The sequence below is a fragment of the Aythya marila genome (assembly GCF_965140915.1).
Source record: "Aythya marila genome assembly, chromosome: 6".
Classification (NCBI taxonomy): domain Eukaryota; kingdom Metazoa; phylum Chordata; class Aves; order Anseriformes; family Anatidae; genus Aythya; species Aythya marila.
Genome location: NC_139047.1, coordinates 13089914 through 13105793, shown reverse-complemented (window position 1 = coordinate 13105793; position 15880 = coordinate 13089914). Strand labels below are relative to the sequence as shown.

At 41.8% G+C, this 15880-nt stretch overlaps 1 protein-coding gene across 3 annotated transcripts in view; it reads left to right on the top strand.

Moving 5' to 3' along the window:
- PARD3B (par-3 family cell polarity regulator beta) overlaps nucleotides 1–15880 on the top strand; it is a 401316-nt gene that overhangs the window by 338100 nt on the left and 47336 nt on the right. For all 3 annotated transcript variants that reach the window (XM_082763760.1, XM_082763759.1, XM_082763758.1), the window contains one exon: nucleotides 15448–15583. In XM_082763760.1, the coding sequence (XP_082619886.1) occupies nucleotides 15448–15583 (136 nt within the window). The remainder of the gene's footprint in view (nucleotides 1–15447; nucleotides 15584–15880) is intronic.

Genomic DNA, 15880 nt, shown 5'->3' with positions numbered 1-15880 from the left:
AAAGCCTGTTTTTCTGCAGGTCTGCCTTCAAAACACTATGCAAATATGTCCTGCAGCAATGCCAATTACTGACTCCTGGGAATATATCTCAGCAATGGTCACGCCCTCGTTTCAAAGGCAATATATGGGGCCATTATGTGAGCAAATACAGTGCATGTCAGTGAAAATCCATTGATGATGATGAATTTTGGTTGCTGTTGACTGCAGCCAGATACAGGATGGTGAGTAAGGGGTAAAACATTAACCCTTGAGCTCTGTTTTTTTGTTGTTGGTGGTTGTGTTTTTTTTTCTGTGAACAGGTCAGGGTTTCATAAAAGCTCAAGGAAAATACCAAAAAAAAAAAAAAAAAAAGCTGGAGATAAGTCTTAGGAAAGAAACAAAAAAGAAAGAGGCAAGGAAAGCAAAAAGAATTACCAAAAAGAAAAAAAAAATCCACCTTGGGGAGAAAAAATCAAATGAAAAGATTTTTAAAAGAGAAGAAATTAAGAAATGGTAAGAAAAGATTTTAAAAATATGAACAGTGCCAGGAGCTTCTTTGCAGAAGGTTTGTGTAGAGGAGAGTTAATTCAGGTTTGAAAAAGTCCAAGAGTTCTAGGGAAAGCTGAGTTGTTTGATTATTTTGAAACCTTCAAAGAGAAACATTACAGGGAAATTGTAGAAGAAAGTGCACTGCTAGAGTTACTCTTGATCTGCTGTAGGGTGTGTGTGTTTGTGTTTGAAAACACTGTCATGACACTAAAACAATAGTGACCTGATTTTGATTGATAAATTGAGTTAACCTATATGAATCTGAAACATTTCAAGATTTTATTTTAGTCTCTTCATTTTCGTAAGTTACTTCTGTTCAGATAATATGATACTGCTAGTGTGTCCCCTTCCAATAAAAAATGTAGAGTTACAGAGACATGTTGTCTGTAGATCAAGGTGCTATAAAATTTCCCTTCATTATTACAAATATCCTTTGGTGAAAATACAGGCAGCTCCAGCTCCTCTCATTTCCATAAGTTGTGGCTGCGATGTTTTGTATACTGACAGTGGAAACAGTGCCAGAACCAGCACAGGAATTGAATTGCAAAATATGGATGGATGGTGTTTTCCCTGCGTGCTCCCCTGGTTGATGGCACCAAACAAAGGAGTCTCCCTTGCTAACACACTCCGCCAATACCTGTGGTGAGCTGCAGGCTCCCGGCATACCGAGAGCAGGAGCTGCAGGAGGAGTCCAGCCCTGCCTTGCCCTGCAGCACCTCCCCGGAACCTTTGCCAGGGCCCCCTGAGAGCTTATTGCAGGGGTGACCCCAGGCCATGTCCTCAGCATCCACGAGGGTTGTTTTCTGTATTGATTGTGTTACAGAAGAGAGGCTGTGGAAGAAGAGCTTTGTTTCCTCATTCTTGACTCAGAAAGCATTTACCATTAACCACTGTCCCTTCCCCCTCCTCTCCCAGACCTTTGCTTCAATATTCACTTGTCAGCCTGGGCCTTGTTCCCCAGGGTGAGATTTCTCCCCGTTCCATAATGAGGAACAGGACCTCCGGCTGCTTCTATGAGTTGCCACCAAAACTGACGTTACAGCTGGGCCCGGCAGCAAGGATGGCAACGTGCAATAGGAACCATCCCACATGAGATTTAGATTAACTGCTCTTCCGTTTGGTTCTTGTAATGCTTCAGCAGCATGATCTGATTTGCTGTATTCACATAATCCATCATTAATTGTCTGACTTCGGAAACTAGGTTCTTCTGTAGCGGGTGGAGAGATGGGCTCCCCTGCGTTCAGAGCGGAGCCTCACGTTCTCAGCTGCAGCTATTTTACTTCATTTATCTGTTTTTCCGCTTTCAGTGTGGTTTATTTTTTCAAGCATTCTGGCAGGAGGAGATGGGACAACAGCAATGCTTCCGTGAGAAATGTTACCGTGGAGGCTTACTTAGGCATAGAGGGAACTGCACAGTAGCCGCTGGCTGCAGACCTCTGGTTTTGGTGGCGACAGAGGAGAGGAGGAGCGGGTGTTGCGGCAGCATGCACTGACTGTCTCCTCCTCCCCTCTGAGGAAGCTGCTGCTGTCACTGCTCAGAGGATGCTTGTGAGGGACAGCTCTTGCACCCACGTGGCTCCATCCATAGTTTCAGCGACGGGAACAGGCTTCATGTTCTCAGCTCTCTCCTTTGGCCCAGCAGCGCAGGAGAGCAGGCAGGAGCGGCTCTCAGGAGCCAGGCTTGTTTCTGGGGCTTGTGGCAGAGAGCAGGGGCAAAGAGTTGCACAGAGGCCGGGCAGCCCACCTGCCTCCATCCCCCTGCACAAGAGGTGCAGCAGCTCTGCACCCCCTCCCTCCCCAGTCCTGGGCCTTCACTAATTGTCTCCCACAGCCTTAAAACTTCTCGTTATTTCCTGCCCTTTTGCCATTCCCCTCACCCAAGTCTTCTGAAAGCTCCACTGCCTCCCCCTGAAACCTGCTCTATCGTTGCTGAATTGCATTTTACCACCCCACAAATGAGAGCAAAATAAACTACTTTATCCTCCATCATTTGAGCAGCAAAATGCAATTTGCTGGTGTTGCTGCAGATCTTTGAGCCAGCTCTGGTCTGGAGACTTTTATCACTTTGCAATCTAATCTGCTGAATACCTCATGCGTTGGAAGAAAATGTGTTTTTTTAAAGACAAAAAAGGCTGTGTATTTAGCATGCGCAAGCCCATATGTCCTCATATTTCTCTGTATGTATGTACGTGCATCTATATAAATAAAAAATACATATAACACTTTGAAAGTCCACACCTAACTTGCTAATGTCAGCCGTGGTTGATAGACAGCTAAGTCAGACTCTTTTTATAGTCCATTTCTAAAATGAAACCATAAATTTTAAAGCCAGGCTTCATCATTGCAGAGAAAAAGCTTTTGCAGTCTATTGATGAAATATAACATTTGATAGGATTTATGAGGCCCAGATTCGGGAGGATCATTTGCAGAGCACTTAAAGCTGCTTTTTCCTGCCCTTTGCCTTCCCTCCTCCCAAACACACATACCAAAAAAAATCCATTAGTAATGAAAAATTATTAAGGAAGATTTTTCTTGATTCCATACAAATGTCAATTTGAGAGAGAAAAAGAGGCAGAAAACAGTTGCAGGAGGTTCTACAGTAGAGAGATCTCAGTAGAGCCAGGCTGATTGTACGAGAGGAATACTAACTTTTGCTAATAAACACACAGCGTGACTCTTTGCCGTAATGCAGTCATCTGTAATGTGTGCCTACATATTTTTAATAGCACTAGATGGATTTTATTTTTTGATCAGATAGAGATACTCACAAACCAGTCACAGAAAGTTAAAAATAAAAACGATACCCAGCTTCTTGGTATCTTGATAAAGTTTCCTTCTGTCTTGTATTACCAGAGTGATAATTTCAGAGGAAAAACATCTTCTGTAACTTGCGATCACAGTATCTGTCAAATGGTAGGAAATGAAGAAAACTGCCAGACAGTGTCAGATTTATTAACAGCTCTAAGAAAACCAAAATTAATGCATTTTCTCGTCTTTGATGGGTTGAAATGTCCATGTGCTGTACTTATCTTAATGGACAAGTGAAGGAAGTAGCACTCATCAATTAAGCCGCTCATTAAGCTGACTACAGCTTAATCTGGAGCACATGCAGGAGTTCTGCGAGCTCACCAGGCTGTGCCTCGGAGGTGGCTGTGGTGTGGTGGTTGTTGGGAGCGCTCACACCTTGGGAGCAAACCGGCTTTGTGCTGCCTTCGGGACCGGGAAGCAGGACTCGGTGCCAGGCACGAGCAGTGCTGGGGGGCGGGCTGGGGGTCAGTCATACAGCCCCCTGCTGCTCCACTTGCCGCAGGAGCTGCAGGCCTGACTTCCACTGGAAAAACATGTTTCTGTCTGCTAATAACCAGGCTTCAACCATTTGGGTTGAAAATGCCTATGTAGGAGGTGTGCTGAAGCCGAATTTCTCTGGAACATGATGACAGCTGTTTTGGGGGGCTGGGAGGGAGGAGGCAAGGGGTTGGTTTGTCTGTGGAAAAGGTAAAAATAAGCAGCATATGATACTTTCAATAAGAAGCTGTAGTCCTCCCATCCTCTGGAACAGGGCCTTTATATTTAGGAAGGGAACACAGCCTAGTCTTATACCAGACTGTGCCTTTTGCCACCCCTTGAACGTTGACAATTTGACTAAATTATAAGATTTAGAGTACTTCCCACACACATGATGGAAACTTGGCTGCTGACTTCACCAAAAGCGCTAGTCCTGAGCTGCCAGCGCCTAGACGTGCTTTTCCAGCAGTAGGTTCTCCCGGCTGCAGGGACCAGGGAGGCTCCCGGCGCAGCAGAGAGCACCGAGGTGACCTGGGTATGATCAGTGTCCCCTTGCCATTGTGATCCACCTTAGGGGAGGGAAAGGGAAAGCCGAGGTGAATGCAAAATCCTAAGAAATGCCATGGAGGGGTAGGACAGGAATAGCTGGAGCAGCCCAGGGGATGGGGAGAATAAAAGACATGTATATAGGGAGGAGCTGGATCAGGGCAGCGTGGTTGGCAGTGAGTGTGTGCCTCAGAGTAAAGGGACGTCTTTTCTTGTGAGAGCTTGACCCTGTGAGCTTAATGCTCTGTTAACATGTAATACATGAACATATATACCCTGTTAATGTGTTATATATTGAAGCAGTGCAGAAAGGAAGAAGTGTTGTTGGGTGCCCCAAACCACCTGCAGCCTGATCGGTACTGGCAGACTGCTTTGTGAAAAGCTTCTGGGAGATGGTGCTCAAGGAGTGCTGGAAGGCGAGACGCTGACCTAGATGCATCGGGGAAGGTGCTAGAACAGCCCACGGGACGGGGATGCACTTGTGTGAGAAGCTGGTAAGGGGCCAAGGAAACTGGCATCCTCAGCTGAAAGGTACGAAGGGAAAACTTCGGAACATCAGGGTGAGAACAGAGAATGAGTGCAGCGAGACAAAACACATGTGAGGGTTTGTAAGTTGTTTATCTAAACGCACCACTTGAAACCATATGAGCAAATGTAAACAGAGAAGGTGCAGAACAGTGTTTCCTTTTTATTTGGGAAAAGAGAGAGGAATCATTCGGCAGGGCTAGGGATGGGCCTGAACCAGAACACTTGCTTCAGGGTGTTTGAGACATCCCAACCAAATGCAGAGATGCAGGCTTGCTCTTCCTCTTCCAGGTGAGATGTACGAGGAGGTGATTGTGTGTAGCTTGAAGATTCCATGACTTTGCCTTTTTTCTGTTTTAATTTAACATTTTTCAACCCAAATACTGAAAAGGAACAGTTCTTCACCTTCCATCTTCAACACCTGAAAATCTGCCCCCACCTCTCTGAGTGGAAAAGGGGGAGTCCTTTCAGAGAGGTGCGGTGCAGCTGCAGCCACAAGAGGAAGAAGCAAGAGAAGCTGCGCATGCCTGGAAGTCTGAGAGCTTCCATGGGCTGCAGAATAAAAAGTAATAAAGTTCCACTGCTAATTTAGGCCCTTGAGTGCAGAAATATTTCTCCGAAATACAGTTCAGCTTGTAAAATGTTTAATTCTGTTGATGTGGAGCTTGCGATGAAAGCTAGCTGAAGGGAATGTGCACTCCCCAGCCATCGCAAACGTGAGCAAAAATGCTGTGCTGTGCGGGGGAGAGGTGCCCGTGGAGGGGAGGGAGGTGCTGCTGGGGTAGGCAGGGTGGCCCTGAAGGCAGCAGAACTTTGCAAAATCCATCAACTGCTTCGGCATCTGGCAGGGTTTCTGTTGAGCAATAACCACAAGCTAAATTTGCCATTTATAATTCCTGAGAGAAGCTAGTGGTAACTGTTGTTTTGACTTTTGAGCGTGTTCCTGTGAAACTGCTCAGATCTCAGTTATCAGTTGGAAACGCTGCCCTATCAGAGAGCTAAAATGAATTTCCCATCAGGATTGTCCCCGTGATAAGGTCGTTACAAAATTTTTAGCCCCCTTGCACTACTACAGTGTAAGAAATATAATTAACAGTGTTCCTCTTGCACGTCTGTTCAATGCTTCATGTGTCATGCTAGTCTGTATTCAGAGCAAGTGAACTCTGCATCGCTGTAGTGGAGTTAGGGTGTTCCAAGGAGTGCGTATGGCTTCTGCTCCCCTCTGTGAGAAGCTCCGTGTATTGTGAGCGTCATCCTAGCATGCTGAATAGTGCTTTTGTTTGCTGTGCCTTCAGCTCACGGATAGTAAGATACATGCGAAATAATTTAATTTGTTATCTTTGCTTTTCTTTAGCTTGTAGTTAGAACGTAAAATGTTTTCCTTATAAGGCTTCCATGCTTCACCTTGCATGTGCCAGTGGCTTAATAAGAACATCTGCTGTCTTTCTGTAGCAAATCCGATGATTTTTCTATGCACGTATATTCAGTTGTACATATAAATAGAATCCAGGCACTGTTAGATGCGTACGAAAGCGTACGTCAAATTGAAATGGTAACATATGAGGTTTTCTGTAGTTCATTTATGAAGTATCGAGTTAAAAACAAAGCTGTGAAGTAGCCAGAAAACTTTGCATTTCTGCAGCCAAAGGCATATGCTTGTACAGCCTAACCTAATTAGATCTCTGAGATATTCTTAGAATGGTCAGTGTTTCGTGTCTTGTATCATTGTCTGAGAGTTGCTTTTTCATTATAGTTGGGCTTTTACACAGCAGAACGTAGGAGAGCATTGCTCCAGATGTCTGGCTCCTTTTACTGATTTTGTTGCTGTCTACAGCAAAACTTGCATTTTAGCTCTACAGTGTAAATTCCCTTTGAATCTTTGGGAGCCCTTAAACAGTGCAGTAGTGGAGTACGTGTAAATGTCTACAAAGTACGGTGATTGGAGTGGCTAGGTTAAGAGGGCTAAAAAACAGTTCCAGCTGGAGAGCATTCTTGAGGTAAGCTCTAAATACGCTCCAAATTGTCAGCACACTACTCATGAAAAACACAAGAAACGACTCATCCTCAGTGTGCTTTGCTTCCTTTAATGTGCATAAGGATAGTGTAAATGGAAGCCAGTCAATTTTCAGCAGTTTGTGTAAAATAGTCCCTGGATTTTGCTTCCGTACTTCAGCCTTTGGGAATAAAGACATCACACTGGATTGTTACTCTAAGTATACCTGTGTGTATTTCTGTGAACACGCTATCTGTATTTCAGTAAGTATTGTGTATCTGTCCATTAATATTTATATCGAGCTGAGAGCTTTGGTTCTTGCAATTTTTAATAAACATTGATGGTGTTACTAGTTTATACAGAACATTCAATATGCTCCATCAAAATGGCAGCTCTAATTAGGTTCCTTGAATTAGCTAATGGATTTTGAGAAAGATAGCTTACAAAGCTCTTACAGCTGTCCAAGATATTCCTGCCATGGCAGAAAGACAAAAGGCCGCTGGAAGCTACAGACTTTAAGCTTTAGAAATGCAGCTGACAGTTAAAAAAGATAAATTACATTTGTATTTTTTTTCCCGTAAAGGTCCTAATACTGGATTAATGTTATCCTCCCAGCGATCATTTATTAGAAACACAAACAAACAAAAAAACCTTTGTAGTAAGGATGTGAATTGACTGAGTGCTATGACTTTCCCTGATGCTTTGTAGATGGTATAAATTAATTCATTTATTTATTTTAAAGCATAAACTTTATCAGTAACAGGATTACAGACACAGAGACTTCTGAATTGAGATTTGTACCTTATTTCTACCTGGGCCAGATATTATAAAAATGAACAACGTAGAGGATTAGTTGCTGCCATTCTGGTAATGACAGGAATTTTTTTGTTTGCAACAAAGAACCGAATATAGTCTCTTGTGTGAAACTTGGAGAGGTAATTTCTCAGAGAAAATGGATAGTTACTCTCGGCTTTGTAGTTTCCAACAAAGTGTGTTTTATAACGTGGACAGCATCATCTGCTGCGAGCAAGTTCTTAGATCCTCGACTCTTCCCTCACAAGGGAGCGCAGAAATTAAGACTGCGGTGAATTGTCACCTTCTCTCCCTCCTGCTTTTGCTTTGTGTGTGCTAAAGGGAATTCCAGAGGGACTCTTGAATGGCTAATTCATTGGAAGTCTGTAAAGTACTTATTATTTCAGCTTTAGCAGTAAGTTTAATAAACTGTAGTGCAAAAAAGCAAGAGTCTGCAAATGAAAAAACCTGGCTGCCAGTCGCAGGCAGGTGTGATAGCCATTAAGGAACAGAGCTACATTTCCACACAAGAGTTTAGCATTCAGCGTTTGCTTTGTTGAATTGTTAGAGCCACAGTAAATGGAGTTGGAGGGCTGAAAATCTGCGCTGTGTGTTGATGTGACCTATCTATTGTAAATATGCCAGCTGCTTTAGATCAGGGAAGTAAAATACCCCCTCCCAAGCCGTGTTGTAATACAAAGTGCCAAAAAAGGCAATTTAAGTACTTTGCCGTGTAAATCCAGAAGAAATTACCTTGGAGAGAAGGCCCTCAATTATGCCTCACATGTGACATCTGCATGATAGATAAAAGGCATAATTGATATCATCTTTAGTGAAGAAACCAGAAACTGTTGCATTGTCTAGAGGCTACTGAAAATACCAGGAAAATCTGTTTTTCATTATTTTCATTGTGTATTGTTTATAGAGAGTTTGGTTGTTGTCAGCAGCCGAGTCCCTAATCTCCCTGCTTTCCTAGCCCTTTGGAGACACGTGCACATCTCGGATCAACAAGACGGCAGTAAACTGGTCACATGCCAGGAGCAGGCATTGTCATTAACCAGCCTGAACTGTAAGGCGTCTTTTTTTATTAGTAGTTAGTCTGGTGATTGCTTTTTTGATGAGGCACAATACACTGAGTAGAAAAGAAAAAAATAATCTTTTCTGTGAAGTAAAGATGACAAACCGGCTGCTAACAAGAAAGTGTCCTTTCCTGTTTTCCTTTTTTTCTTTTTTCTTTCAATTTTTCCCTTCTTTTTTTTTTCCTTTCCTTTTTTCTTTTTCCTGTCTTCTTTTTCCTCATGTTTCTATTGGAGTAGCAAGTACCATTCTGTTGTTACAGTGAAGTTAAGCCTTAATGTGCCCATTTTGTTTCCCTAAAGCAAAGAACTAGGCTATACCTTTATTTCTGTCCAACTGTAGCCAGCTATAAATTATAAAGGGGGGCAAAAGAGATGAAAAGTGACCTGGATTGGAAAGATGGTGCTCATCTGAATGTCTAGGCCATCTGCCATGACAAACAGGAAAAGGTGTTGTATGTCATTTGAAAGGACAGAAAAGGATGCTTTATGTCAAGCCACTGAGAAGTATTGTATAAACAGTTTGGAAAAACTGAAAGTGATACAAATCTGTTGGTCTCAATCCTCAAATAGTTCGGGTGAGGCTTCTGTAAACATATTAGGAGCTATTTGGGGGAAGAAAAGGTTAATGACACTGCTAATTCATATCGTGCAAGGCTCACTCTCCTTCTTTCTTCATAATGAGTCGGTAAGAATATCATCGTCTTTCTCTCCACTAAGCTCCTAATGTCAAGGGGTCAGTAGTGATGTTACAGGGTCAATAGGACTCGATTTACATTCAGACAAATGGTAGTCATGTGCTGCCCTAGGAGTCTTTGACCTTTTGGACATCAGTGGTTGTACTGCTTTTATGTTAGTCTGAAGAACTGAAAGGTGACAGCATATGTTATGCTGAGGGACAGTTATGACTTTGTTAAGTATTGTAAAGCAGATACAGAGTATCGGTAAAACAGACTCGGGAACTTCAGTGTACGAGTTAAATACACTCAAACAGATGTAAGTAGCTTCTTCTGGGTAGTTGGTTTTCCTGCAGTTTATTTGTGATTCCTGGCTTTGTATTTATGTACTTTCAGTTAGGGAGCTACATATCCATCTACATATCCATCTACTGCTTCTCAAGGCGGCCCATCTATGAGGGGCAGCCCTGTGTAAGTGGAACTGGGCTCAGCCTTCCTTCCAGCCACTTTGCACAGTTTCCAAATCAAATGTCCTGCTGGGGCCCCTTTTGTGTTGATAAAGTTCCTACTTGCATGTGCAGGGGGTATAGTCCTGCCCAGACCAAGAAAGCAAGCATTGCGGAGACCAGTGAAATGGTGTGCATGGATCCGGTGGCTAGAGAGGTACAGCTCTTAAAGCAGGATTCGCAGACCTCCAAGGTAATATCAGTGGTGCCACTTTCTGACAAGTCTTTTCTTGCAGTATCATTCACCCAAGTGCATATGAAAACAACAAATGTTCATTTCTTCCTAAACTTGCTCTCTCAGTGGCTGGCCGAGATGAAAGCTGAAATACTGTAGGATTATGTTCTTATCATCGATTTTCTTTTTATCGCTTGCCACCATTCCTTCTTACTGCTAAGGTTCAGAAATATCTTCATAAGCAACGTAATACTTTAGAGTAGGAAGACAAGGTCTGGAATTGAAAGAGTAACATACTTGAATATTTCTTTATTATAACTCCAGAATGAAAATTTTATCCTGAATGAAATATTCTCTTACATGCTCCTTTGGACTCCTTTGCATTGTATACCTGTGCAGACCAGTACGTTCCCTGCGGTATGTAACAGCTAGTTTGGGTTTATGGCAAACTGTGAATGGAAGATTGTCCCTTCTCTTGAGTCAGTGAATTAAGTTTTGTTTGTTAATGGAAATTACACTAAAAAACACTTTTTTTTTTTTCCACTTGGAAGCACAAGTAGTTTGTTTAAAGGCTGACAGTCAGCTGGGTGAAATCAGTGTTTGAAGTAAGTGGCTGGCAAAGTGGCCTGTGCAATATTAATGTGTTTAGGAAAACCACTGGAAACAAAATGTTTATTGCCTCTTTAAATGTATGTTTATATACAGCCTTAAGTGGTTCATCTTCGCCTGTACGTGCAACACTTGTTTTTAATTTTGTGCTATCTAGAGAGCTGCAGTTAAGAAGTCATTAATTTAAAAAATGACATTTTCAACCTGAATGATTGAAATCCAGATGAGCTACTCAAAGGAAGAATGGAGGGGAGATTTTATTGTGTAAAATCTGAGCCATACGTATTAAATACTGACGATAATCTTTTGATTCTTTGAAAAAAATAACTTGTCTGTCATATTGCAAACGTTATTGCTGTGGTGCTTGCTCATCTAGCTCTTCAGAGATAAAGAAGAAATAAAATTTCGTGGTCATATTTTGCATAGGATTAGAGATAGCTTGAAGATAACAGCTGTGCCAAAGCACAGTTTACGCTTTGTTTTGGGACACCTATGCCAGCTGTATGGTTGGAGTGGCTGTTTCGCAGCGGTTCTCCTTGCGGTCACAGTGGTCAGAGTGAAACCTGTATTGGGACTTAGGCATATTCGGGGATAAGGCAGAAAAACGTGATTTGGGGCAGTTAATCTCGTTAGTTATACGGCCCCAGCAACCCAGGAATGATGAATGTTCAGACTTCTTTTTTCTTTCTTCCAAGCCAGAAGAAAGCTTTGGTTTGTAAGGCTTGTAACTGGCAAAACTACGGAATGGCTGGCAGGAAAGTGCTTTTTCCTCTTTTGATTGTTCTAGTAAGATAACTGCTATTATTGTTGTTGTTATTATTATTATTTCCAGCAAAGGTCCTTGCAGTATGTGCAGCTTATTCAAACAACTGTTGAACTTCTCTTAAGATTGCTTGCTTGTGGCTTGGAAGTTTGGAGAGTTTTTGCTACTGTTTAAAATCAGCATCTCAGTCTTCACCAATCACCTTGTAAAGTTTCTCCAAGTCTTTTTTCCACACCTATGTGTTAGTTTAAAACTTCCACAAAAAGCTTTAGGGTCCATCCCACCACCACCTACTTCTAACTAGTCTCTGTAAGTATAGCACTGTTCTAGGAAATAGTTCTGAAACCAGTCACGAAATGCAAAGTGGATGCTTCTCGTACAGCTTTCTCATGGTGGTTGAGAAGTCCATGAGCAGGTTAACTGTTGGAGCCTGCAAGCACGCTAGGGAGAATGGCAAATGTGTCATTGCACGCTTCTCTGTCGACCATATACTGCAGGGAGCCATGTCAGAGGAGTGAGTTTTGCATGATACTGTGGATACCATGAGGACTGTAATATTTATGTCTCCTAAAGGAAGGAGCACTACATTAAATGTAAAGCTACTGTAAAAGAAATCCGTCTGCTGTACTTACTAGGCTGGGGAAAAGCTCCAATAAGTCTCCTTAATATAAATTGACTCTGATTGGAGTATTGTTTTTGTATTTCTTCTGTAAGTGCAGGTTCCTTTTCAGTATAAATAGTCATGCATCCCAAACATTTGAACTGGTATTCATTTACCAGCCCTGTCTGAGAACTGCTATCTGATCAAACCAATATTTTTTAATTATGTACTTATAGGCAGATGGGAGAATAGTTTACAGTCAATGTATGATCTTCTCTGCAAATCTTTGAAAATTGTGTTGTGTTTTTTTTTTTTTTTAATATTGCCTTATCAGTTTCTTTTTTTTATTACTGATGACTTCATTCTGTTTGAATTCAATGCTTCAGTTTCTTTGGGGTAAACTAATAGATTATGTATGCGATATTTGCACAGTGCTGATTGAATTCATCTGGTGAGCTTGAATGTGGTTCATATATTCACATAATTGTCAGGAGCCAACTTGAAATTCAGAACTGTTTCACGAGCATTGCACAGGGCATCATATTCATCTCACATTACTCAGGAGTGGGTAAAACTTTCATGGTAAGCTAGATATGCAGCTCTTTCAAAAGCCAATGTCTTTTACATTTGTGCCTGTAAACAGTGATGGAGAAAAAAATGAGCCATTGAGCTCTAACTGTTTCCTGAAAAAATGAAGCTGACATTGCACTGATCGTCCCTTTTCTGATCTGTTACCCGCACCTTCCTCACAGATTTCTGATCTTGCTGGCCAATTCTGACCAGATTTGACAGATGATTAGATGTTCAAAGGATGCTAAATCAGGTAATTTTCATGAAAATAAGCAGCCTATTAGAGGGGTCCAGATGAACGCCCTTGCCCGGGAGAAGCGCGGCAGCATGAACTCAGTCCCATTATCGGACACCAGAGAACCCACAGGAGAGAAGCACAGGAAATCAGGCTTCACGGAGCTGCTTGTTTCCACAGAGATTATGCTTGTGTTTTCACACTAATCCAGATGGATAACTTTCCATGTGGTGCTATCTTTCATTCAAATGTTCCTACTCATTCTCATGGGGAGGTTTTGTACTTATTAATATGGCATGGCAGAGGTTTGCCAAAGAGTAAGCTGTCAGGCCCAATTTATATACATATATATATATATATATATATATATATATATATATATATATATATATATATATATATAACCTCTTCAGCCAAAATACCTGGAGGTAGAAAGGGGTGCAGTGGCTATCAGGCCACTGGTTGCAGATGCTAACACTGTTTGCAAAGAGCAGCAGGGAGCCGGCCCAGCTGGAACCAAACCTGCTGTGTTGCGTGTATTTCAGCATTTCCTTCTCTCAGCTAGTGCTGCTTTGGGTAATGATGCTGGCAAAGCAACAAGGATAGCATTGCACTTTGGGCCTTATCTGTATTTTAGCAGCCCTAATTAAACTCATTATCTGTAGTCACAAGTGAAGTCAGAGGATTTCACAGGTATTGCTTGTGAACTGTGGACCAAACTTCACTGTTCTAAGTGATATCCCCCATTAGGTAGTCCTTAACTTGCGAACTGGAGGTGGTTCTCCACTATTTGACAAGAATCCATGCAAGGAACAGAGGCATTTATCTATGAAAAGAGTCTTGGGGAAAAAAGGAATATACTGTGGGCATGGTTGTTTTTTCAATAATCCACAAAGTTTGCGCAAGCTTTCTGCGCTGTCTTGGCAGATCATGAGAAAAACTTCCTCTGGAAGAGGTTGATAAGTCAGCTAGAGAAGCTTGAAACCTCTGGGGTTTTGTAGAGTAGAGGGGCTGGATAGCTTGGGATCCAGGAAAAGCGAGTAATTTGTTTGATTTTTTCATGGAAACATACTGATGCTGCCAGTAAACACTTCCAGTCCTGCATATTCAGTTGCATTTGCACTCTACATAGGATCTCTCGCCATTGGTAATTAACTTTGAACCTAATTTAGCCACCATTCTAGATTGCTATTAGGTATTAGAAACTACCTATTGAACTGATGGGTTTATGTTCAGTCTTCTCTGTGTGCTTTCCTAACTCAGTTTGCTATGCAAATCCTATAAAAGGCTTACCTAGATTCTGGCACACTCATAGTGGACTGCGGTATGACAAGATGCTCCACAGAGCTCATGAATAAGTTTGTATCTCTATAGCCCTTTGCTGGTGAGGCAGAGTTGAGGTTGCAAATTAAGAAAATATATGAATATGTGCTACACAAACAACAGTGTGAGTTTAGAAGTGGCTACAGATAAATTCTATAACAATTCCCTGTGAAAGTTTGTAAATGCTACTGAGCTATGTGGTCAGTATTTGCCCCAGCCTGGCCAGAGAAGGGCTGGAAATAGGTCTGGAGGAACATTTAATTTATTAATTTTCATGTGCCGGTATTTTATTTTATTAGAATTCCTAGGTGTTTTCAGTTTGTTTGTTTGTTTTTTTTTTTTTGTCCTTTCAGGTATAGTGGCGTGAGCTTCCACAGTTGTGCAAGCCCAGCCGTAAGGTTTTGGAATGTTTATCAGGGTCAAAAAGCACAAAGACGAGCATGTGTTTAACTTGACAAACTAAACTCAGCTACCTTTACTAGGGCAGCTTGAAGCGTAGCCAGCGTAGAAGTGAGTCTTTGTTGGATTGCTGCTTAAATACTACCTTTAAAAAATGGAATCGAGATGTGGTACTTTGCTTTCCCATCTCTTGCCTGCCCTGTATTTTCGTAGATGATGTTTTAATTCTTTGTGTAATTGAGAGTAAGGTTGTTTTTTTGTTTGTCAGTTGTTTGGGTTTTTTTTGTTTGTTTGCTTGTTTGTTTGTTTTGTTTTCTGTTTTTGTTGTGTGGGGTTTTCTTGGAGGTACAACTTTTTTCTTCGCTTCTCTATGAATATAGTCTATTCTTTACCTTGAACAAATGCAATTTTAGGGAAATTCCACATTTAGCGTGGGAGCAAAAGGAAACATTTTTCTGGCAGCTTATCATCATCATCATCATTATTATTAAAATATGATAGCCATTTATAGCTGCTCATAGGAATGTTAAAAGTTTCCTTGTGCTCCCCCATCTGTCTGCATCCATCTGTTGTCTCTTGTCTTGTACTGGAATTGTTAAGTTCTTTGGACAAGGATAGCATTTTTTAAAAATTTGGATCAAGTTCACAATTAGGAGCTGTATTCATACAAGAAGGCAAAAATATTGGTGATGTGAGCCTGTGGGCACTGTGCAAGTCAAGAGTCAAACAGTCACGATCCATTTGTCTCAGGTGTGGGAATTGTGTGTGCTCCCGTGGGTATCTGATACATGTTTAGATGTGTGTGTACATACGAGTGTTATTTACCATTTTTTATTTCTCTCAGTGGCTGTGCAGGCGGTGGGAATGCTGATCGTATCCAGAAGTTACGTAAGGAGTACCATCAGGCCAGGCGAGAGGGCTTACCCTTCTATGAGGACGACGAAGTAAGAACACAGCCGTCTGATTACGACCAGCATTGGGTAGGTCTACAATGTGCTGCAAAGTGTGCTTGCAGCATTCGGGGTTTGCAGAAGATGTCCATTTGTTTGTATTTTACAGAAAGCTTGTGTCGGCCTAACATGACTTGGGGGGATTTACAGAATTAGAGAAATCCTTAATGCCAGTTTCCCCCACCCCCAAAGAAAACACTGGTAACATGAAAACTTGGCTAAAAAATACCCTGCCTGTTCACTGTCTTTGATCTAGGCCCAGGTTTTCTCTCTCCTGAGGTGGTCCAAGATATGCAGTCCTTGCCAAACTTTGTCACATGTGGTAGC